The sequence below is a fragment of the Labrus bergylta genome, chromosome 2 (genome assembly GCF_963930695.1).
Source record: "Labrus bergylta chromosome 2, fLabBer1.1, whole genome shotgun sequence".
In the NCBI taxonomy this organism is placed as follows: domain Eukaryota; kingdom Metazoa; phylum Chordata; class Actinopteri; order Labriformes; family Labridae; genus Labrus; species Labrus bergylta.
The window spans coordinates 7,760,050-7,785,692 of NC_089196.1; the positions used below are offsets into that span (position 1 = coordinate 7,760,050).

Below are 25,643 nucleotides of genomic sequence, written 5' to 3' on the forward strand. Positions count from 1 at the left end.
GTGACAAAAGAAGAGCAGTGAGGAGATCCATCAGCAGCGTAAAACCTGCTCGGTCCAAGTGGCTTTCTCAGAAGAGTTCCCCCCCCCCACTGGTAAGTCTGGTCAGAGACTCAGAGCCAGAGAAGCAGTTGCTACTTCTGCACTTTTCAAACACCACACATCAGCAGTAATAGTGTGTCACACAAGTAATGAAATCCTCTACAGAGCTGCAATGTCGTCCCCCTGAGGTTCAGAGTCTCCCTGTGTGTGCTGGACTCAGTGCTGGGTGCACCGCTCGACACCACACCACATCCCTCTGAGCCACTTCCCTGTGTGTCCTTTAGAGGACCACTTATAAACACAAGAGCTGCACAAACAACCTGTGACAACAGCCGCCCTGCTCCCAGAGCCGCTGTCATGGCAACACTGAGGAGCACAGTTAAAAGAAATAAATACTCCTTCTCTAGTTTTCAATGTAAAATGGATGAAAGGTTGGAGGAGAACTAGACTTTATAAACCTGCGAATCCATCTCTTCATGTCTTTCATGTCAACAATAGAAAATAATATATATATGATATACCGGTAGTATATTTGTCAGTGAAATGCTACATAGATAAGAACTGTGTTATTCATAACAGTGAATATGATTTCAGATCTGCCACATGCAGTGCTGTTCTATTCAGTAAATGTGATTATTTTATGTCTTACAGTTTTGTCAGGGTTTCAAACTCCACAGGGCCACATGACACATGCAGTATGTTAGCACAAGATAATTTGGCGATAACAGAGATCGCATCTCTTTTTCTCTCCGTCATTCTGCTTGGAGTTGAGGTCAAATTTGGTCTGAATCAGAGTTGTGTAAGATGAGGGTCCCTGGGGGATTCACACAGAGACAACAGGAAAAATCAAAACAGTGTAGCTTTCCAAAAGCTCACGTCAGCGACACGTCCCTCAGCCCGTCACAGAGCGGCACAGCAGCTCCACAGCCAGCTTTGATGATTCATATCTCATGAATTAAACATCGGAAACAAAGATACTAACAAGTCAGCTGGACCGTGTGCATTAGAAAAATAACACTACCTGAGGGAATTGCAGCACATAGCATGCAGTCGGTCTGTGGGCTCCTCCTCAGGGTTTGCCGTGTGGTGTGAGCGGGCTGCTGGCGGCTAAACTGTCCCACAATGTGAACCGAAAGATGGTTCTTTGCAATTATCCCGATTGGGCTTTAAATCCGATTAGAGCAGCTGGAGATGTTGTGTACGGGTTTGGTCATCTCTTCAACACAATTGAAAGACCGGCCAACCGAACATTTTGATTAAATTGCCCTAATGGGACTGACACCGGAGCTCCACATTGTCATATTCTTCAATGTGTAAAAAAACACAACAAACATCAAACTCTGCTGATATAGGTTCACCCAGCAGATGAGACTGGTGTGTTTAAAGAGGACCCTCCACCAAGTCTCTTACAAATGTAAATCATCTTCCCAAGAGGAAGAGAGTAATAATGACAGAAGAACACATATCAGGCCTTCCGTGATTGACATAAAGATAACAGATCTTTCACCTTTGACTTTATTTTACTCCTGATGTATCAAACCGAGGAGGCAAACATTGCACAGATTACCAAACAGCTCCGCAGCACATCTCACTCTGCCCTTGTGGGGGCTTGAAGGAATGTGTGAATCTGTAAAGGCAGGCAACAACTTCTTCATGTCCTCGAGCTGAGAGCTTCCAAAAGGTGCCTACTCACATTTCCAACTACACACAAACTCAAAGCCACTGACAGGAGGGGGAGCACAATAATTAGAACTAAACAGCAGTTCAATTAGACTGCAGAGCAAGGTAGTGTGCAGCTGTCCTCTCTCCTATTAGCGTCATGGGAAAATGTTATCACAGGTTAATTATGAAAACATCTTTAAGGTCAATAGGCATGCTGTCTGACAACAACCAGAGGAACCAGATTCACCTGACAGTTGTCAACTGACTGGAGATTGTCTGGTTCAAACTACATGTTCCTGTTAGGAACTTTCACTTTGAGACTATCAGAGCTGATCTTATCCTGTACATGTGTAAGTACTGTTTACTAACAAAAAAATCTCATCCTGCTTTATTTGAATTTAAAGAAGCAGATATACTTCAAAAATCTAATTCTCACTCGCAGGATTAAAACACTCTGTTGTTGAACATGCCACCCACACACACACACACACACACACACACACACACACACACACACACACACACACACGCACACACACACACACACACGCACACACACGCACACACACACACACGCACACACACACACACACACACAGTGAGGGGGCTGCCTGAGTTTATGGGGTGGTTCAGTACCTTGCTCAAGGACACCTCGGTAGTGCTCAGGAAGTGAACTGACACCTCTCCAGCTACCAAACCAATTTCCAGATTTGGTCTGCACCGTGACGTGAACCGGTGACCATCAGGTTCCCAACCCTACAGACTGAACTACTGCCGCCCGTCAGAGGTGTCACTCATCAGGAACCGTTGACACAGAAAACAATCTGTTCTGGCAGCGTGCAGTTAAAACACTTCATCTGACCCACAGCTGTTTGACGAGTCGAAATTCTATAAAGACATAATATGTCTTGGTCTGTATCATAACCAGCTAAAAAGAGCTTACAGGAGCTTTTATAATAAAACAGCAGTAAGTATATCTCTGCTTTGAAAGGTAACCACGGGTGTTCTGAAAGGCGCCTTTAAATAAAATTTATTCTCATTAATAACTAAACAAAAACAATGGTGAACTTCTCCGACAGAACATCCACTGTGAGAAAACCTTTTAGTCAGCATCTTGCACATTCTGTTTATGCAGCAGAGTTTGATTGATGTTGTTGTTGGGGGACTGCAGAAAAGTTTTAAGGTGAATGATAATTGAATGGAAGTAAATGACAGTTGAATCAAGGATACGTTTTTAAAGAATTTGGGGTTTACAGATGAAGAGCATGAAGATATAACGCAGATTTACACATACAAAGACAAATAGAAAGAGACTTCTAAAGTGCACACTCAGCTGTTTCAGTCTAACTCCAACCAGCGTTTTATCCACGTTCTAACAAAGGATTTAATATACTATATATATATAACGTACAATATTCTGAGTGCTATGAATTGCTGTAAGACTGTCAGTCAATACACTGGACCTCAGTTTAAAGTAAGCCGGGTGTTGTTGCTTCTTCTATTTTCATACAACATCTGTCCCTGTGATCCAAGAGTCCCTCTGACTTTAATATCACTCTCAATTATTTTTATCTCCAACATTCCTCATTCGTCTCTTTAGGTTTTTACACTTTTGAGAAATGTGGCATCAGGCGTTCTGCTTCCTTTACCCCATTATCTCACAGTCTATTTATCACACAACAAGGAGCGCACACACAAAACGAACAAAGACAACAAAAAGACTCATGCAGAAAATGAGATGATAGGATCAGTGAACAAGGAAAAACAGATTTATTTTGCCGACAGCTACTTCTCGAGAGTGTGAAGTTTGGGGGGGAACATCACCGTGACAACAGGACGTGGGCAGAGGGACCCTTGTTGACTGTGTGGGCTAGAGGAGGGATGTGAGGAAGGGGGAGTCGCCAACACAGGAAGAGGCAGAGCGGATAATGACTCGATGAGGAATATGAGCGCTGGAGACAAAGCTACGTTTAGGGTCGGTTCAGCACCAGATGAATCCGTCACATAAATGCAGTTAGACTTAATTATGTAATGTCTTAAGATACGACTGTGTGTCATTGAGCCTTGTGTATCATTATCATAATGTCTGTGCAAATAAACAGAGTGCAAACCAAGGCCGAACCTGAAACTGATGACGACTTTGGCAACTACTGTGTGAGGCTGAGGGGACGACAGGGAGCATTTACACCAATCTGCACGGCTATTTTTGGTACCTGCAGGCTGGAGCAGGATAAATGTGAATAACTGTGGACATGAATATGTGACTAACCATTAAATAACATTATACTACAGAGGCTTTGTGTCACCCTCCCACAGAACAGCCTGTCTACTATAACCCTTCACTATTTGGTTTCTTTAGTCATAGGTCTTTGTGCCTGTTAGGCCTGCACGATGTGAGAGAAATATGCAATGTGTGATAACATTGTTCAATATTGCGATAACGATATGAATTGCGATAAATAAACAAAAATAAAGAGTGCATATTAGCTATAACTCAAAGTGTCAATGTCTGTCTGATGTTCTTTATGTTTTACAGAACACCTGTGTTTGCAACACACCCCACTCCCATGTAAATCCAAAATAAATCCAAAAACGTATTTGTCTCCACCAAATTGTCTCTAATTAATCAGAGAGTGGTTGATAGTTAGCTTTAGCTTCATCTAACCGCATCAAATGGTGTGAAAGCATGGATATTATACTCAGGTCTCCGTACAGCTGGTTAAATGTACACATGCTGAGTGAGATAGTTTGTGTTAATAACCGTTTTTATTTTTTGCCATAAATTCAGACTTTTGCAATATGTTAAATGTGAATGCTCACATCGCGGTAACAATAAAATTGTGTTTAATTACACAGCCCTAATGCATATACGAGTAAATTTCAAGCAATTACAAAAAAAAGTCTAATTTCTCGTATGTGTATGCATCATAGACTGTAAATATTATGGACGAAGCCCGAGTGACATCACCCATCTGTTACAGCAGGGGGCTCCAGAGGTTCATCGGCAGGAGCCACCATGCTGGAAATCTTGTTTCAGCCTAACTTTCAGTCAACATAACGACAGGCTGAGAGCTGGAGCTGAGGTTTTAAGCCTCCTGAAGAACCATTTCATCGCACCTACCTGTTAGTCAGGTCATCTAAGCGCCTAACTATGGATAACACGTATCTTTCATAAAATCAAAACGGAGTGGTTTAAAAAAATTCACCCCCCCGTACAGTGTGTGCTCATGAGGACAATAACTCATTGACCTATTTTGTTTTGTGTACCACACTGTAAACATGTTAAACGAAAAAGCTGTCTTTACAGCATTAATTGTGTATGTGACTTCCTGAGTTCCTGGATCCAGCCTCAAGCGGACCCTTGACGAACTGCAGGATTTTGCACTGCCACTATCAAGATCGGAGTTTGCTGCTTGGTATGCATTAATTGTGTTACCTGAATGTGAAACAATAACATTGCTATTTGAAAGCTAAATAGCAGATAGGAAAAAACGCATTTTACGTTCTTCGACAGGCAGATAAGTTGGATGTACAACATCAGACCCACACCATAAGTTTCTAAATTAAATACTAAATTTTAATCAATTATAATTATGTCAGTGAAGTGACATTTTGACAACAGCAGAACAAGTTTTTTTTAAAACATTGTTTACTTCTGCAATCAAATCAAGTGATTTTATAAAAATTTCCTGACTGGATTCTTTTTTCAGCGAATCATTAAAAGTCTGGCCGTTTTAATAAACTTGCTTTGAGTAAAATCTTGAATCATCAAAAACCTACGGGGGGAAAAGAAGCATTTGGTATGAGCTTGGATAAATTAGGAGTATGCACGGTGTGCTCACTGTAGTGGTAGCAACATGATGGACAATGAGCAGGTTGAGATGAATAGTTTTACCTGTCTTTGGGCAGAAGTGGCCAACTGTATCTGGCAGAACTTCACAGCTTGATCCAGAGCTACATCCTCGTCCACCTGAGAGGAAAACAGAAAACTGCTGTTAGGGTAGAGTAATATATCTTCATACACTCATGGCTCGATTTAGTCGTTTAGGTACAGATACCAGTATCGGAAATGAACTCACACTGCCTGAAAATGCAAAACTTGTGTTTTGACATGAAACACTAAAAATGTGTTTCATGTTAATGTCTATGTTTCTCAAATGTTCTCTGCTGACACATACACGAGGACAGGCAGCGAGCTAAGCTGCTGATAATGTTAACTCAGCTGGTTTGTAGCTTCAAAGCTTGTTTTAGGGTTCAGATTCAGTGTGCTGAGTCTCAGCCTGACCAAACAACAATGGTAGAAAACAACATCATTTATATACAGGGTTGTAGTACCACCTACAGCCACTGAAAAAAAAGTGTTGTGTCGCACGCCCCATGTTCTGAGGCTGTGGTCCTCATCCCCTACTCTCTCCATCTGGCACTTCCTGTCTCTCTTCAGAAGTCCTATCCAATAAAAGGGTTAGTTCGCTTAGTCTGCTAATACTCAAGTGTAGGTATTGCTATCCGTATCAGGAAGGGAACATGGTATCAGATCATCTCTTATCCTTCAATCATCTCTTCCTATTCATTCAAACTTCCTCATACAGGTGAACCACGGTGAATCATCCTGTGTTTCTGAGGTGACCTGTCCTGCGTACATTTACACTCACTGTCAAAGCCCAAATTCAAACTCCATAAAGTATTGTGATGTTGTATGTTTGTCAAATAGTTGCTTTATAATAATTTGTAGAATATTTTGATTTGTTTATTTACTTTCAATTTGTAATTAGAAGTGTGTTGGCTTATCAGTTATGTTTTTAAGAATTGTTTGGGGCTTTTTGTGCCTTTAATTGATAGGACGGTGGATAGAGACGGCCGCCCGCTTGGAAGACTATAGCCTCCATACATGGGGCATGCGCACTAACCACTGCGCCACCAGCCTCTCTGAGTGATTATTAATGAACGCTGGCTGGTCGATGAGGGAGGACGGGAGTATTAACGTCACCTGCCCCACTTGACAGGTGAGGTGACTTCAGCACCTGAGATTTTTTAGGGGAGCTGTTAGGGCTGGCGGTGTTCTAAAGGTATGCAGCTATACAGTTTGAGACCCCTACTAAAGCAGCAAAATGTGACTGTGAATTAAGTCTGACAGCACATGTTTGATGTGTGGATCTTGGATAATAAATAACGGAAAATTAAATGGAAAAGTTAGATAAATAGATAAACGTTATCGCCTGTCCCAACAGTGACAGAAATTCTCCTCTTTCCAGGCCCCAACAATAAACATGTGGATTATTGGTTGCTCTGGCGCGCCAAAAAAAACAAACGCACATTCTGTAGAACCACCAGAAAAGAGAAAAGGATTGCTCTTTTACTTTATCAGAGTCAGAAGGATTTCTTCTGGTCTTCTGCCTGTGATCAAAGCAGCAGTAAAGAAAGGCTCACATTAAGGCCCAGTCGGGTTAGTGTGGATGAATGTGTGGGAGTTAGCAAGCTTAGCTGCAGCCCTACATCACACACTTAGCAGTAATCTTGCTCACACAGCTGTTATGTTCCCTCCAGCAGCCGGTTGTATGCACCAGTTCAGGGACCCCCAAAGGGAGAGGTTTTTTTTTTTTTTTTTTTTTTTCCACAGCTGCCTCATTCTACTTTCCGAATGATGCCAATTGTTAAATGGACTGAGTCAAGCTTCAGTGCATCACAACCCACTGCTTTCAATCCATGCCTAGCTCACTTCAATCAACATACAGTTTTCAGTGATGACTTATCAATATCACTTCATGATGATTAAAATTAGCATGAGGCCAATTTCAACCAGAAGTCTCTTATCACATCAACAAAACAATTCATTTAATGTGACACGACTCACTATGCTCTGATTTCACAAAATGCTTCTGTCTGTCTAGAACATTCCTTCAACATGTGAGCCTAGAGCCTAGAGCCCATGTGAGCCCAAATATCGGTCTGAAATATGCAGAAATAATGACATTAACAGGGGTGAACAAAGTATGATACTTGTTTCTAACTATGTGCAGCTGTGGAATGCAGAAGACAATAAAAGCATAACAGTGTCTGCACTGAAGCTGGTGCAGGTAAGTGCACAATCACAAGCTGCTTCTGGAACAAGTCCAGGCGTATTAATTACATAACTCATTTGTCGATGAGGAACATGTCAGGTCTAGTTCTGGCTTCTTTCTCTAATGGGTGTGTCTGAGCAATGGTTCACTTTGCCATCTCCTAAAGAGCACAGGGAACAATCTGAGTGGCATGTGTGAGCACCTCAAACAAAACGATACAAAAAAGGAGCTGCTGAAGCACGCCTCTCTCCTCGGATTTCTTATTCAGCTGCCCCTCGCCTACTGCCCTCCCACTCCAGCTACAGACTTCTCGTGCATCACACAGCCATTGACAAGGCAACTTCTGTAAGGGCAATTGATTTTCAGATCAATATCCCTGTATAAGGCGAGGTGGGCTGTTCTGCAACTGTACCATCGATGTCTTAGAAAGCCCTGAACTTCGACTTAGAAAAAAAAAAGAGAGGGACATTTGCTCTAAGGAGATGATAAGGTAAATGTCCTGCATTTTGGAGAAGGTTAACAGTGATAGGAACATTTTACATAACTAAAGCCGTTTTAACATATACTCCTGAAAATATCTAGATCATTTCAGAAGGACTGCTCCGGAGATTCCTCTGACTTGGCTCCTCACAGCTGGAGACTATCCCTGTCAGACTCCCATCTGGGGGGCAGGCGGTCTCCTGATTTTGGACGTGATGTAAAAAAAAAAGAAGGAAAAAGCAGACGAAGCAACAGAGTCCGCCACACAACGCTTTAATGAGAATATTTGCCTTATATCAATGCTACTTGCAGTTCAACAGAATCAAAAGAGTTTGTGCAGCCGTTAGATTACGTGAACGGAGATCGTAGCCGTCGCATGTATACACTGCACGCATAACATCAAGCAGCAGTCACTATATATAAATGTCACTCCCCCCCCCTCCTATTGGCTAGAGGTATATTCTCCATAGAATATCCTGCTGCGTTCTCACATCAGCTCACTTGGACTTGCTGCGGAAAAATTACTATGGGTCTGGCAGGAGAAACTCTGGGCATAAAATTTGGCTGTGTGTGTTTTTAAGGAGTTTTCTGCAAGTGTGAAAGCACTTAAACAGAGTTACAGGGGTAGCGGACTGTACCTTGAATAACAATAAACTTTAGCCCCGTTTCAACCAAGCGGTCTGGTTCAGTACTCATTTATTGACGTTTCAACCGTCAAAGGTTGGGAATGGTACCAAAATAAGGCATCTGTACCGTCCTACCTTTTTGGTACCCTTCTGTTGGGGTTCCAAGGGTACCAAACCGTCCCTTGTAGCGGGCTACACTGTGTTGGGCTGCTATGATGTCACACTATTACATAGCTGATGCGGCTATCTCCATCTGGCCTACACGCTGCTTACCAAATAAGGGCACAGTTGGCTGTGGAAACTCAAGCAAGTTAAGGGTTTACTGTACTGAACCAAACCGGACGTCTTGGTGGAAACAGGTCTTTTGAGTACTCAGAACAATTGAAATTTAGCAGTTTGTTGCAATAGACAAAATTCTTTACAAAAATCTAACTGTCCAGACAGAATGTAATTTTAAGTGTTAGTACAACGCCCATACACATTTTTACATTTTGGCAGCGATATCAAAGCCACTTCATACAACTCTTTGCAACGTCTTTGTATGAGGGGAAAATTACGCAGCTATTCAATTGAGAACACAATCTCAGGGCCAACCACTGCAATTACAACACTCAGTGATGAGATGCATTGATTTGACAACACAACAGTAGTTAAAAAGGAAATAAAACTCCCCACCTACTGCTGATATGATGTTAAAAAAATCACTTGTAATACCACTACTGTGACAGTCAGCCACCCCCGCTTTCTAAAGAAACATCATGTAGAGTAAACGGAAAGAGGTTGAATTGGTGTTGTAAAGTAAAGCAAAAAAACCCGCAGCTCATGAGTTGACTGTTTCGGTGTTCTTAAACTGAAGGAGGGAAAGTACCTATGCTACAAGAGGGGTTTCCCAAATGCTATTTTTTTGTAAGAGGGCTCATATGAAGCATGAATTACTTTGCAAAATTACATTTAGAAATGCCCGCAGAGTACTAAGCCTCCAGGGAGTATGCAGCGCTTTAAAAAAGATCCATCCAAATAGATCCATCACATGATGACAAAAGGTTTATTAAAAAAAAAAAAAAAAAACTACATTTTTAGATACACAAATGTAAACATAAAGCTTTATCTAAATGGCCAACAGAGTACCCCGTGCACAGCCTAAACACATTCTCATGTTGCAGGAACAAACCACAAAAAATAAATCAAGTCTGTGGCACACTGAAAATAACTTCTTACTATATAGCTACTGGAAGATCAGAATTATTTTATACCTGAAGAGTTTCAATGTTTAATGCAAAGCTTAGCATCAGGGGCATCAGGGGCTTCACCTTCCATGTTGTACCGAGTTCTCTGCATTCATCCCATATTAGGAAAATATATATATGATATATGATTGTGCACACTGAGGGTATCAGTTCATTCAAATGGATCTATTCATCTACTCAAAAGCATCCATCTTTAAGGGAAGTCTTTACTTTGAATTTCCAGTGGCATGTTTGTGTTTCCATCAAAGCAAATCTTTAAGAACCAGGTAGAGATTGGTATGCAGCTAAAGAGAGGACAGATAATTAACTCCTCTCTTGAGAATCAATTAGCAGTGTGGAAATATTTTGGATTTTAAAGAAAACACAGGACAACAGTCAAAGTATAAGCAGCATGCAACACTGTTATTATGAGAATAAACAACCTGCGCTGACACCAAGGAAGAAACAGGACATTGTCTATTTGCTCATTAGAGCAACAACAGAAGGTGAGGACTAGGGCTGGGAATCTTTGGTTGTCTCACGATTCCATTTGATTCGATGTCAATTCTTGGGGTCATGATTCGATTGAGAATCTATTTTCAATTCAAAACAATTTTGGATCCATGGATTCAAAGTCTATTTTAGTACATTCTTCAGGATCTATTCCAGTCATCTGTGAGACTGGCTGAATTTCTTGCTGCTCCATTTGGCTTTCTACTGAGTTAAAGAGCTAGCCTTAGCACTTAGCAGGGAGTGACTGATTAGCCAAAAGAAAATCGTTTTTTTTGGAAATTATGAATCTATTTAAAATCTCAGAAGATAAGAATCTCGATTTTTAAATAAATCGACTTTTTTCCCTATCTCTAGTGAGGACTGTTTATTATCGTTAAGTCTGGAAGACCTCAGTAATAAAATCTTCAAATCATGTTTAATACAGGATATGATTGCATTTTTATTGTTTTATTATTTTATAAAATATTTAATTTTATTATTGCTGTATTACATATTGTATCAATATTATTATATCATATTACATTTTGTATATTGTATTGTGTTGCTGATTTTATTAGATGGACCAATATTATTGTTTCTTAATGATTGCAGACCCCTACATTTAACTGAACTAAAATCATATAGTGACTAACTTTGGGGACAATAAGACATAATGACTCTGTGATGTAATGTCCTATCATATTGTGTTCACAGCGGAGGTATTTGGTGCAGTGCATAATAAAGACATTTACCTGTTTTATGAGCATGTAGGTCTCAGACATGATCTTCTCAATGCGTCCCAAATCGTAGGTCACGACTTTCTGTCCCTGCTGCCAAACCCTGTAGGCATCAAGGAGCAAGGTTTTTCCGGACTCGACATCCTCAAGAAGCTTCCTTTTCCTATTTGGCCTCCGTACAGAGCCCTGATCAGTCCCGCTGGCTGCCACAGTGACCTTGGGTGCTGAGGCTTGTAGCTGCTGCTGCCTGGAACTGATACTCAGCTCCTCTAGAGACAGCTCTGGTGTCCGGCCGCTGTCAGTCACTTTCTGCAGGGGCTCCACAGCACTCAGGGGGGTCTCAGTCTCTGTTTGGTTACCCTGAGAATCTGTGGTGACCGAAGGTCTCCTCCAGTTCCCACAGTCCAGTTCCATGGGTTCCTCTGGACCTGCTTTCTGTCCCTCACTTCCAGCAGTCTCCACCTTCCCAGAGTAACTCTCCTGAACTTTACTCCCTTTATCTATGGGTAGCGGTTGTGGATGGGTGAGTTGTGCCTGAGATGCTTCCCTGGGCCCGGTGTCAGTGGCACCAGCTCCCTCTGTGAGCCCAAGCTTCTTAGGCAGTGCATGTTTGCTGTCCTCTGAACTGGGCCTGCTGGATGCGTCTGTTGTGGTCATCTCCCCCATGGAGGGTGCGGGCGCTTTGTGAAGCTGCTCAGACACCTGAAAGAAAACAGAACCTGTCAAAACATGGAGCAAGTGCATGCCAGACATCTAAAACTCACTGTGCCTCTCAGCTCCTTGTGTGTGTGTGTGTGTGTGTGTGTGTGTGTGTGTGTGTGTGTGTGTGTGTGTGTGTGTGTGTGTGTAGTGATTTGGGCTTCCTTACCCCTGAGAGACTCTTGAGATTGTCCTCCAGGACTTTTACAGTTAGGAAAAATGCTCTCTTGGCCAAAACCTGCCGATCAACATCCCGTAAATACTTCCTTCACGGAGGAGGAAGAAGAGAAGAGAGCAATGCATTGAGGAGCAGATACATAATAGATCACAGAAATAGCAGCATCAAACAAAGATGATCCTTACTTTCCCTGGTCAGGGGTTCTCTGCAGCATGAAAGAGACTTTCAGAAGGGTGTCGTGATCCTTGAGCTGAGACAGCACCTCCAGCAAGAGGACAATGGATCGGTTCATATGAGATGCAAAACTCCCTGGGCGATCAATCTCATCTACTGGAATACGCCAGATGCCCTGGAGGGGGCGAGGAGAGAAAAGAGAAGAAGAGTTAGAATCATGAGGTAAGTTTGTCTATAAACAGTACATAAATATAAAGAAACTATCTCTCAATGCAGGCTTCAGTTACATGACGTTATTCAAAATAAGTCGAAGACGACAAATGCTATGAAGGAGCATGAAACTGGCTCATACATGAAACTGGCTCATATCTAACAAACAAAGATAAAGTTTGCATTTTATGACTACTCTCCGCTGCTACTTTTTGTTTTGTAATGCATATGGAAACAATCAACAGTGTATTATGGTCAGAAAAAAAATCTAAAATGAAATGAAGTAGAGGAATAAGCCAGAGAAACTAGCTGGTGTAAAAAACATGGCATCCAAAGAACAAAACTTTAATGAGGGGATGGAAAGGCGGCAGGAGAGATCTTTCGGACTGGCTTTCTATGTAGGAGGTGGTAAGTGAGAGATGGGGGGGCTTTCTCTCTCTGGGCACACATGATAGGAAGCCTCATTAGAGCTCAGCTCTGTCCAAGCAATGCAACAGACCAGCTGACCGGCTGCCAATAAACACAGTCCCTCCTTTGCAGAAAGCGAGATGAGGAGCTTTTTGATGGTGGAGTCCACCTTTTTTTTTTTTTTTTTTTTTTTGCGGTGAGCACATGTCCTCTCAGCAGGTGGAGCGAGGCGAGGTTCTGCTCTCTGAAGCTACTGACGACAGTGCAGATGGTGGCCTAGGCTGTGTACAGTCATAAAGCACATGGCACCGAGTGCAGCTTGTGGCCTCAGAGAATGTGTGCGAGACTAAACAAAAATGACCATATCAGGGGGACTGAACAGAACAAATGAGATGGCTCTATCAGCTAACTGAAGGCACCGGGGGAGCGGGCTGCTCCTCCTCACAGACAGCTCCAGATTGTCAGATGACATTTTCAAATCCACTGGAGAGAAACAAAGCAGGAAAGCGAGGCAAAATAAACCCATCAAAACAAATTACATTCCTGAGGATAGACTTATAGCCTGCTCACTTAGGAATTGTCAAATATAACCTCTTAAATGTGCTACAGAAAGTCACCCCATCCACACTCAGATGGGTGTCATTCTAGGTTTCATTAGACAATCTAATCGGGGCCACACGATTCATTTTTCACTCATTGGGGCAACTAAGTTATTGGTAATAGCCACCTCTCATTTAGTACTTATTTTTTAAACGTGTTAAAGGAGTTGAACTGGTGAAATGATCACCAAATCAGATCAAGTGTCCAACAACAAACCTAGAAAGGCAAGCGAATGGCTCTGATGACTGTGAAAATAAGAATATATTATTATAACCATATGACACAATCAGGCTTAGAAAGGTTTTAACCTCTCAATGCACAGATTACCAGGAAGCCTCCAACAGAAGCGAGAAAAGTATGATGAGGGGGTGGGCTCCGCTCACTTAGAAAAACATCTCTAATGGAGGAGAGTTGTTCTTCATCAGAGAACCATCCATTCACAGTAAATCTGTTTCGGGAAAGCAGAGCCATGGCTTTATACAGATTATGCTCTAGCACAACAGCTAAAGCAGATTTGTAAGACTTTAACTGCAATGATTTTAAGCATCTATTTTTTCTCCACTTTTTTTTATGTGAGACAAAATATGACCACTGCTTGTCTGATATCTGGAGCGACAGCTTTGGCACAGATTTGGTCAATACATTACACAGAAATGAGACAGAGATTAAGATGCATCACGGACTAGAGACAAATACATGACCGAGGAGTGGTTTGGTACAATTTGAATCTGATCTTTTGTTCATATCATATTCAGGATTTAAAGGGTCCCTGTGTTTAGACGAGAGGAGAGAGGAGGAAAAGTCAGTGGACAAGTCACATTATAAACCCTAATTTGTCACTAATTCAAGGTTTAAAAACGTGAACTTAAAGAAGCAATGTGCAGCAAGCAAAAAGGGCAAAGGGATTATATACCTACAGTATATATTATATTTAACCTGATAAAATCCTTAAAGGTCACATATTATGGCAAAATACAGTTTACCATGTCTTTCTGACACTAACACGTGTCCCTAACCTGTCTACAAACCCCCCCAATGATGAGAAAAGTCCACCCTCTCCATCTTCTGCCTGCTCCACTTTTCAGAAAAATGTGTGCTCAAAAAGGCCATTTGGAGATTTTCCCTTCATGACATCACAAAAGACAGTAACCCCTCCCCCAGGTGGGTAACACTCCCACAGCTAGGTGTTTGTTCTGCCCTCTGAGTCTGCCTTCTCACTGTAAACAAGAGAAAACCCGAGCCATCATTCTTCCAGAGTCCCGTTACATTTAAAGGTACAGACACAGAAACAGCCTGTTCTGAGCAGGGCTGAAATAGAGGGGTTTATAGACATGATCAAATACAGGACCAGAGTGGATTTATAACAAGAAACTTGTTATGGGGTACTCTGAGACTTATTTAAACTTGTTGAAAAGGAGAATAATATCTGCTTTAATGAGATCACAATGTAATGTGCAATAGTGACCTGGCAAAGAGTGCACCAAAAAACATACAGTAAAAAAAACAAACAGAGAAAACACATACTCTACAAGCAAGTGAATGAATGTCCAGTAAGTACGAAATGCAAGGACACTGACTGAAGTGTAAAAACCTACAGGTTTCTCAATCTATTTAGTAAAAAATCAAAACCAGGAGAAACATTTTCTCGATTATTTAAAGGGAAAAATATGTGATTTTTTGATCCAGCAGATTTCGCCCTGAGCACCAGCATGAAACCAAAACAACTGGCGCTGCATTGTTTGTGTTAGCATGCTAATGCTAGCGATCTTTATTATGCTCGTATCTTCACACTGCATGTAAATTTACAAGAAATTACTGTGATCTAAAAATGCTTACATGACATTCAATTAAGCAGTAAGTACAGTTTGGTTGTTCTTCTTTTCTCTAGTCCCTCAATTAAACAACTTTCATACACGAGGGGAGGAGTCAGCCGGCCTTCCCGGTTATGTAAAAGTGTAGCTACGGCTCGGAAAGCTCTGAAAACATCACAGACAGTGGGACTCAGATGTCACACTCATTATAGACAGTCATGACTCACAGAGTTATTTTCAGAGGATATATTTGATTTCTGCTACATTTAAATGTGAAAAATCGCATATTCTGCCTTTAAAAAAGATCTTAAAGCTCTGGTAAGGTTTTTTTTAATCTGGTCATGAAACAGACTGAAATGAAGACTGATGCCTCTTTCTGACCAACTAAAGCAAACAAGACCATCAGGAGCAAACTCGATTATTTCTATATCACTATCGTTTATAACTGAAGCTGCTGCCACGGGGTAGGTGTCAGACGAGAGGATTAAGCGCTCACTGCTGAAACTCTGCAAAGATCCTCAATGACGTGATACTCTGACCCCCCATAGTAATGAACTCTGACACTCAGGTCTTTCTGTAAATTCTTCTGGAGTGTTGTGACAGTGTATTTAAACGCTTTTCACCCTCATTCTGTTTAAAACACTTTGATCCAACATCTGTAGAACATTTAGATGACGAGCAGAGTAAGTCGTGATCTGTCCTCTACTTCCTTAGAAAAAGACAAAACAAAATAATGGCTGACTGCTAAACAACAATAGGAGGTACAACCTCAACTGGCTATCTTAAAAACTTTCTTACCATTTCTTAACTCCCAACAGTGAAAGGATGGGCACAAAGCCAAATCATTCAGCATGTTAAAACATTACCTGCAAGTTGCAGAAACTGAGGGGGTGATCAGTCTTGTAGCAACAAGCAGTAAGCTAAGCATACTGGTAAAAACTTGAGACCGTATGATTCCTACACATCAAAGATGACAGCTTACCTGTGAATACTAACAGCAGTTTGCAGGTGGGTGGTATAATATTACATTATGTTTCTTAGTCATTCTTTTTTTTTTGGTGTTTCTGACCTACAGAACATGAATTAGAGATGCCAAAAAGGAGCACATGCTTTTTTTGTTGCACTCAATAAAAGTACAGCTGACTTCAAAACACAACATTAAAAGTACAACAGAGGCTGTCAAAAAATGACTCAAGAACTCTGCACATCCACAAATGAAAACCAACCTGCACTGGATTTTGTAAAAGTCAGAGGGAAAGCGACTCACCATCACCAAAGAAAGCTACTCCACGACGCCTGTGTTAGTATTCTTTTGGACAGTTTCCTGCTGGCGATAGGCACAAGCAGCCCTGGCAGTGTCTCCACCCTGAAAGAGGCTGACGCTCAGAGAGCAAGGGGTGGGCTGCATTTGGGTGCTAGGGCAGCGAGAGTTGCAGGAGAGAAGAGGAGGGAAGCACAGCTGCACACGGCAGAATAGGAACAGAATAGGAGGAGAATGGCAGCCACCTTGCCAAGACGAGAAAGAGTGCTGAAGTCAGGGCCTACGAGCTCTGTATGCCACTGACAGACAACACGACTCGTTCCTCTCCTGCTTTCAAACCCTGCCATCTCAAAACAAAAACACCCACGCACTCTATCTCCGCTCTCCCCTGACCCCAGCCTGCTGGAGTTCTCCCCCCCTCCTTTCTCTTGCACTATACACAGCGTACATCCAATCATCGTAGACCTCTGCCCAGCCAATCCGAGGCATGCGGAGAAACTCCCGCCCATTAGTGCACACCCACACAATACACACACAAACAGAGGAGTGAGAGGAGACGAGAGAGTAATGAGGAAACAGAAGAGTGCAACAGAGAGAGCAGATGAGTAGGGCGAATAAGAGCCAGGGGGAGGGGTAGAGCGTGATCACCCTGAAGACGGAGCAACAGGAAAAGAACAAGAGAACATAAACTGGCCGAAAAATGAACTCAGTGCCACCACATCAGTGTAGTAGGAGGCATGAAGAAGATGGCACGCTAATAATGAAAAAGAACCACAGAACTTGAGAGAGGAAAAAGACAGGTTTGTGTCAGAAAAGCCACAATAACCACAGAAACACTGGCTGAAGAGGAGAGCTGCCTGAACAGATAAGACTCTATTGCCCACACACACACACACACACACACACACACACACACTCTCAGTGTTTCCTCAGCCAGCAGTAACAGCCCTCACCTTCTTCCTTTCCTCTCTGTCCTCTATTGTCGTGTCTCTCAGGCTGGCCACCATAAACATATTAAGATAAACACACCTTGTTTTTCCTGCTTCCCGTTGCGTGTGTGAGGGGGGGGAAAAAAATGCTGAAAAATGTCAATCTGAACTGAAGAGAGAGAAGAAGAAGGCAATGAGAAACAAAACAGGCAGCCAGACTAAACCCTCCAACATGCAAATCTAAATATCAACTTCTACAAACTGTAATTCATTTGGCCAATACTCCGCCCTCAGAGAGAGAAAAAAAAAAAAGAATAACAAGCTGAGCTCCACCTACAGCACATTGCACTGCTGAGCACACAAATGTTTGAGTCATACATCAAACCAAGGCAAGAAATGCAAGTGTTACTGCTCCCCTGAAGATTTAATAACCTCAGCTGATATAATCTAACATAAGACACAGAGCCTGCCTAAAAGCAAAGTAATAATCAAACATAAATACTCATTCTGAGAAGACAGAATCTATAGAAGATACGTTCTCAAAAAAAGTTACAAGAGCAAGATATGAAGCGGGGTTTTTCTCCAAAACAAGGACATCCATTTTCTCTGGAGCTCTGTAGAGAGCGTATGTGTGAGTGGTGGAAGAATATGTGAGCAAGAGTATGTGTGTTTGTATGAGTGTGTGTGAATGTGTGTGAGGCGTGTTAGGGTAAGGGGGGGGGGGGGGGGGGGGGGGGGGGGGGGGGGGGGGGGGGGTAACATGGTGCTTGTCAGAACACACATCTGACTGCTCACGATCAACAGTCATCCTGAGTATCAAGGAGGTTTGACATTGGAGCAGCATTATTACCAAACATCAACATTTAGCCTTGACCTGCTGTTAAACTGCTGCAGAGTAAATGTATTAAAATGTACTCCATAGTAATTGTTTTCCTATAATGATTAGAATTTGACTATGCATTTAGCCCCTTTGCAATAGTGTGCCAGGCATATGTGTGACAAAATATATACCAGGCAATTCCTTAAACACAGATTTGAAGCATTATAGAGTTTATTAACCCGACCTGAAATGAACCACTTATTAGAATTGTGGGAGGCTGAGACTCTTCAAATGCAGACTAGAGTCTGACAGATTAATTCAATATTATAGACTTCCAGATATCAGTTGTCTAAATGTTTTTGTATGGCCGTGTGTCCACCTAGCGTTTCTCTTCTGAGCGTCAGTGTCTTTATTCAATTTAATCGTCACATAATGTATATGGGGCACAATCCAAAGAAAAAAATCAATTACAATTTGAAAAGGTCATTACATCTCAAAAAATTGCTAAACCAGCAGCCATGAAGATATGGGGTCATTTTTTCCTATTTATATTAGTATCATCTTAAATAATCCAAAATCTGCCTGGCAACAGTACATACATATCATAAACAAACATGCCAGCACTTAGAATAGTGAATCCAACCTGTGGCTCCTGTCCCTCATGTCATTGCCCACTTTCTCTCTCCCTGATTGTCCTATCTCTAAATAAAAGCAAAAAATGCACACAAAAAAACCCATAAAAAAACAAACATATAATGTAGTGAACAATGCTTGGGGTCATACACGAGTTTGCTTTAACTCAATAGATCAGAGACTCTCAGCACTGTCTGCATGTAGCAGAGCATGAAGATATGGGGTCAGCACATGATGCCCCAAGACTTACGTAAAAAAAGTATGTAAGTATGTTGGTAAATAATCCCTGATAAAGTGTTTTTGTTTTTGAAAGCAGATTCTTTTTTTGTTTAAGATAAGTTTTGGATTTTACTTTATTTGGTCAGGACAGCGGGAGAAAGACAGGAGATTTGGGGAGAGAGAGTGTAGGTGATGACATGCACCAAGTGTCAGGATCAGGAGTCGACCAGTGTGACCTGGGCTACAGCCTCTGTTAATGGGGCACATGCTCGTACCAACTGAGCTGAACAATCCAAAATATTACAACCCCAAAAGTTGTTAGACAAGCCATCATAAAATTGAGGGTCATGCTCTATGACTTGTCCAGTGCCTTCAACAGCATCCAGCCTGCACTGCTCAGAGGGAAGCTTTAAAGGGCGGGAGTAGACTGTCACCTGGCTGCGACAGTTGACTGTGAGTCTGACATGGTGGTCTGCAGTACAGGGGCCCCACAGGGGACAGTGCTCTCACCCTTTCTCTTCACCCTGTACACCTCAGACTTCTGTTACAACTCTGGGAGCTGCCACCTGCAGAAGTTCTCCGATGACACGGCCATCGTGGGGAACAGCGCAGCGAACAGGAGTACAGGCAGGTCATCCTGGACTTTGTCGACTGGAGTGAGCTCAACCACCTTCAGCTCAACGCCAGCAAGACAAAGGAGATGGTGATTAACTTCCACAGGAAGTCACCCCAGACTGCACCGGTTAACATCCTGGGTTTGGACATTGAGATGGTGGAGACGTACAAATACCTGGGTGTTCACCTCAACAACAAACTGGACTGGTCACACAACACAGACGTACAAGAAGGGCCGAAGTCGACTTCACCTGCTGAGGCAACTGAGGACCTTTGGAGTGTGCAGGACTCTGTTACAGACGTTTTATGACACTGTGGTGGCGTCTGCACTTTTCTATGCAGTGGTCTGCTGGGGAGCACAGAGAGACAGGAAGAGACTGAACAGACTGGTCAGGAGGGCCAGTTCTGTCTTGGACTGTCCTCTGGACTCTGTAGAGGAGGTGGGTGAGAGGAGGATGTTAGTGAAACTGACCTCCATCATGGACAACCCCTCTCACCCCCTGCATGACACTGTGGGGGCTCTGAGCAGCTCCTTCAGCAGCAGACTCAGACACCCACCCTGCAAGACAGAGCGCTACCGCAGGTCTTTCATTACATCTGTAGTCAGACTGTTTAACAGCATCACCACCTCATGACTCATATCAATAATGCTACACACTGTGTTTTTAATAAAAACTGTCTTTCCACAAGTGAAACTGTACATACCTAGTATTTTGTTCTATTATTGTATTTTTCTCCCTTTGATGTAAATATGTTTGTTTTTTAACTTTTTGCTATTTTTGCTAATCAAATCCCTGTTGTCTCCAATGGGGGATCAATAAAGTTTATCTTTATCTTAGTTATTGAGTACTTTTTTCCTCTCTTTTGTATCAGCTTCATCATTTCCATGTCAGTCTGGTAATAATACACACATTGATCATAAACAAACATCCCAACATTTAAATCAGCTAAGAGTCCATCAGCCTGCAGTGACATGACAAAACACCCCAATATAAAAAACACCAAGCACCACAATACCATTTATGGTCAATGTCAATAATGCAACAGTTCCTTATCTGTGACTCAAAATATTAACGTAGACCTCGTGAAGACCATCCATGCACTGACTCCAGTCACAGTATATAAACATCATTCCCCCCTCCTATTGGCTCCAGCTGAAGTCTCTGGAAAACATCCTGCTGCGTTCTCACGTCAGCCCACCCAGACTTCCTGTTGAAAAAATACTAGGGGTCTGCAACGGTCTTTGACGTAACATCCGGTGTTTCTAATGATTTGTGCCTTATCAAAGATAATTTATTAAGGAGCCGTGGAGCCAAAATTCTCGGCCCCGAAGTCTGTGTGAAGTCCGAGCGAAAATTTTGGCTCTTTGCATTCACACACACACAACTCCTCCTGGAAATATCAGGAGTTTTCTGCAAGAGTGAAAGCCCTGCAGGTGAGCAGATGGTGGCACCACAGCTCCTTAATAAATTATCTTTGATAAGGCACAAATCATTAGAAAATGTTTCCTTTCTGAAATTGGCATCAACTTAAAAAAAACACCATATCAGTCTGGCACTAATACACACTGGTCAAAAACAAAGATAAAAACACTTAGAACACCTCAGAGTCCAAATGCCTGCAATAACGGCAGAAACACTTTGTCCACAGTGTCATAAAACCAAGCGCCTCAATTCAGACTGTGTATCAATAATGAACCATATTTATGAGACTGAAATATAAACCAGAGACAACATAAAGTCAAAATAATCATTATTTAATATAATCTATATGAATTGTATAAGTTTATCATATGTTTAAAAGTGAGCTTGTTCTCCTAGTAAGAACTCACACTGACAACCACACCGATAAATAATGCAACACAACCTCATCTGGATCATTTCTAAACAGCACTATATAGGTTACCTTATGCAGGCCGCAGTTGATGTAACCCAGCCAAAGCAAGAAGGAAAAGTAGGGCATCATGACCTACATCAGGGAAGTTTGTATTCACCAACACACTCAATGAGGTGTGGACTCAGCTGAGAGTCAAGTGTCCTTGAAGAAAATCACGGCCCCCATCCGTATGTTTGACAGGATTAACAATCTTTATGTTTGAGTCATCGCTCCACTGGTAGAAGGACCAGCATAAGGCCACTGTGACATCAAGTTAACACACAGATATATTTGTCAAACAGTGACAGCATTGGGACAAGCTTTTAGAGATTTGTAAGGAGGTTTCTCTTCGCACATCCAACTATCTTGAGAAGTAGGACAACAAACTGTAACTTGAAAAGATAAAATCCCACACACTACTGTTGCTAAGAATCACAACTTTTTGATCCCTCTGAACCCAAATCAGTGATGCTTAGAAAGAGAAGTGTGTGTGATTTTTTTCTGTTCAAGCTTTAAGAAATGAAATGTTTAAAAGGTATAGTATGTAGAATTTTATAACAATGTTTACATTAAGATATCTTAATTAATTACAAATTGACTAAGCCTATTTTAAATATAACCTTTTGTTGAGAATTTACTTTACTTCAAATATTTCCAACAGTTAAAGCCAGAGAAATACGTAATTTTATAGTTGTCTTGTCAAGGCAGTCGCCATGATGAGTCACCATGACAGACATGAAATGTTTAACGTTGCCAAGGAAACACCGGATGTCACGACGTCAAAGACCGTTGCATAAGCTAGCGGTAGCTGCTACTGAAAGCTGCTGTACTGTTGCTGTATTTGCTGCTGTGTTAAAAACGCCATGTAAATTATACTTTGATACATCGTCAGTAAACACATTCTCTTCCTCAGGTCGGTTTCACCCGCTCGTCTTGACTACAGTCAATACGGAGTTCGTTTTTACCAGGGGAGAATGAGGGAGTAGCAGAGAGAACTCCCATGATTCCCCGCGAGCCTCGCCGTCATCTTTTGTTATTGTTTTGATTGAGAGCCCCCTGGCGGCACATTTGACATAATGTACGTTAAAGTTTGATTGAAGGGTTATGGTTCTGAGTGAAATTTACTGTGAGCTAAACAATGGGTCACTGTAGGTTTTAAAATTGGAAAGCTTGTATCAGCTGTTCTTATCATTAAACTAACAAAATAAAGTGTGAAAATGCAGGCTATATACTGTAATGTGTTTCAGCAACTTTTGTGAAAGTACTAAGAAGCCAGAACTCTGACACAGTGGAAACAGGCATGTTTGAGAACTATTTAGAAGGGTTTGTGCTGTCCTGTGTTTGAGTGAGAGATGGCTTGGTTTGAGAGGAACAGTAAAGCTCTGACAGTTGGTATGCCAGGGTGGCAGGTTTGCCTCCAGAAGGGGCTCTGTGAGAACCCAGTGGGAGCCAGAGCGTTGCAGAGCTCTGCTCCAGCTCAGACCTGGCCCACATCGCTTCTACGCCCGGTTACCAGAAGCTCCCTGAAGGCAGCATTTGACTCTACAGCTTACTCAAAAAAAGACACCATAAAAATGAAATACACTGCCACAACATGCAATGCAAACTGAGTGATACGAGGCACAGACATGATGTGACGCTCTGCTTATGTTATCTGCTTATTAACAAAAGTCTGAACAATAAAGCTTTTACAAATCACACAAGGAACACGTCAGAAAGTAAGCCCATTTCTGCTGGCATTGACATGACATAATATCAGCCTCTAGTGAAAAGAGGTAAATAATCTGACATGCAGAACAGATGAAAGAGTCCGACAGTAATCTCCTCCAGTGGAACCCAACAGAGGCCTTGTAATTCTGAGAGGCAGATAATTAAAAAAAAAACTCCTGCTGTGTGACTCCATTTATAGCAGCGCTTGTATCTGCTGATCTATTTAGGGCTGATTTTAGTGCATCCAATTGAATTATGTGAATAAGATGTGTGACAAGGGTAAACCTGACTGTAGTACGCCAATCATATGCTCACAGCAAAAATGCAGACAGCTTATTAGTCACAAAACTGAGGACACACTTCCCAGGTTCTTCCTCTGGTAGTCTCCATTAGCTGCTACTCTGCTGTTATGTTTTACGATAAAGCTGGAATCTAGAGGGCGAACATGACATACTGTGTTTCAAGTCCATTTTGTAAAGTTTAAGGCCTGCCATGCTTTTTTTTTTTTTTTAAAGATTTATTTTTGGGCTTTTTGTGCCTTTAATGGAGAGATTGGATAATGGACAGAGTGGGAAATCAGGGAGAGAGAGTGGGGAATGACATGCGGGAAAGGAGCCACAGGTGGGAATCGAACCTGGGCCGCTCGCTTGGAAGACCATGGCCTCCATACACGGGGCACGCGCACTAACCACTGAGCCATCAGCCAAGCTTTTTTCATTGCATTGTCTAGCTTTCAAAAAAAGCAAGTGCAGGGATCTGACTGACAAAATGAGCCGACTCCCCTTTTACTTAATTTTTAAAGGGCCTTTTGAAAATACTATTTTCCTGTTTAACAAAAGATACTTTGTTAAGATACTACACCCATAAGCCGGCCTTTTGACAGTTATTGTTTACCCCATCAGGTAACCGGAAAACAAAGGTGCACTGACTTGGAGGTGTACAGGTACATACTGCCTCTTGGTTTTATCACCAAGCCAGTGGTTACACAATACTGGTCTAACAAGGCCACTTTGAGAAACCATTTGTTTATGTGATGGGAAAGACAAATTATTATTTTTTGGTTACGCATGCGATGTGTCAACAAAGATGATGATACCTTAATCATTTTTGGTGTTGCTGTAACTGTATGCCAATAAACCCAGTGATGACGGATGTTCTAACAATGTATTAAGTAATGTGTGGTGACATAATGACAGCGAGTGGGGGGTGGGGGGTGCAACAGGCAGGGTGATGTTGACTTACATTGAACAGGTTTGTCTTGTTTCTTTCACAGAAAAGTCCTTGTGCTGGCATGTGCTTCAGCTGTTGCCATGGGACACTGCTTCCTAGCAACACATCTCGGGCACACCGTAGGTTCTGTGGAGAGAAATAAATACATAATTGAAAGAAAAAAACATACATGTTTGTACACTTTAATCTAGCAGAGGTATTTATTAGACGGGGATATCCCTGTCTTATCAAGACAAAGTTGATGACAGATGCATTTAAGCGTGTAGTGTTTAATATCTGCTGAAAAGAGAAGCAGAAGCTGTTAACAAAATGCAGAGCTCCTTTCACACCGTAGTGACTCACAAATCAGTGTCTACACCTGTACAATGTCTGAAAAGATAGCAATGGTAAGGCCACTTCCTGTTATCTTTCACAATCCCAGTAGGCTATGCCATGAAATTACAGGCAGCCTCTCCTGGAGTGAGGATAAAGCCTGGCAGTCAATGCGAGTGAAGCGTTTTTTCCTGAGAACAAAAAAGGGGCACAGAGGCTTTTAACACTTGATGTGACAGGTTGTAAAGGCAGCTGAGCAACCTGTGTAAACAACATCACATCGACTGGCCATGTCAGCGTCACTACCTGGGTGCATTTGTTTTCATCCGGGCTGCTGTTTATTCTACTACAGGCAAAAAAAACACAGTACTAACTCACTGCCTCAAAAATTATACAACATTGAATCGAGCCTCAGGGAAATTATCTTTATTGAACTTACTAATCGCATGGTTTGTGACTGACGTTAATTAGAACAAATATTTCTTAAGCCTCGTAGCAAATTAGAAATACCTTAAAGAAGGGAGCAATGAAACCCATGATGCTTGTCGAGGTATAATGACAGATAACTAAAAAATCTAAAAGAGAAACAACTTTTCTACGCCCAGTTCAACCTTATTAAGTAGAAAAAAAAGCTTCAT

General features: G+C 41.9%; 1 protein-coding gene across 6 annotated transcripts in view; it reads right to left on the reverse strand.

Annotated features, from left to right (window-relative positions):
• Nucleotides 1-25,643, reverse strand: part of cabin1 (calcineurin binding protein 1) — a 47,287-nt gene that overhangs the window by 4,719 nt on the left and 16,925 nt on the right. For all 6 annotated transcript variants that reach the window (XM_020631053.3, XM_020631055.3, XM_065963579.1 and 3 more), the window contains 5 exons: nt 24,706-24,819; nt 12,384-12,547; nt 12,190-12,286; nt 11,337-12,023; nt 5,597-5,671 (listed from right to left, as the gene is read on the reverse strand). In XM_020631053.3, the coding sequence (XP_020486709.1) occupies nt 5,597-5,671; nt 11,337-12,023; nt 12,190-12,286; nt 12,384-12,547; nt 24,706-24,819 (1,137 nt within the window). The remainder of the gene's footprint in view (nt 1-5,596; nt 5,672-11,336; nt 12,024-12,189; nt 12,287-12,383; nt 12,548-24,705; nt 24,820-25,643) is intronic.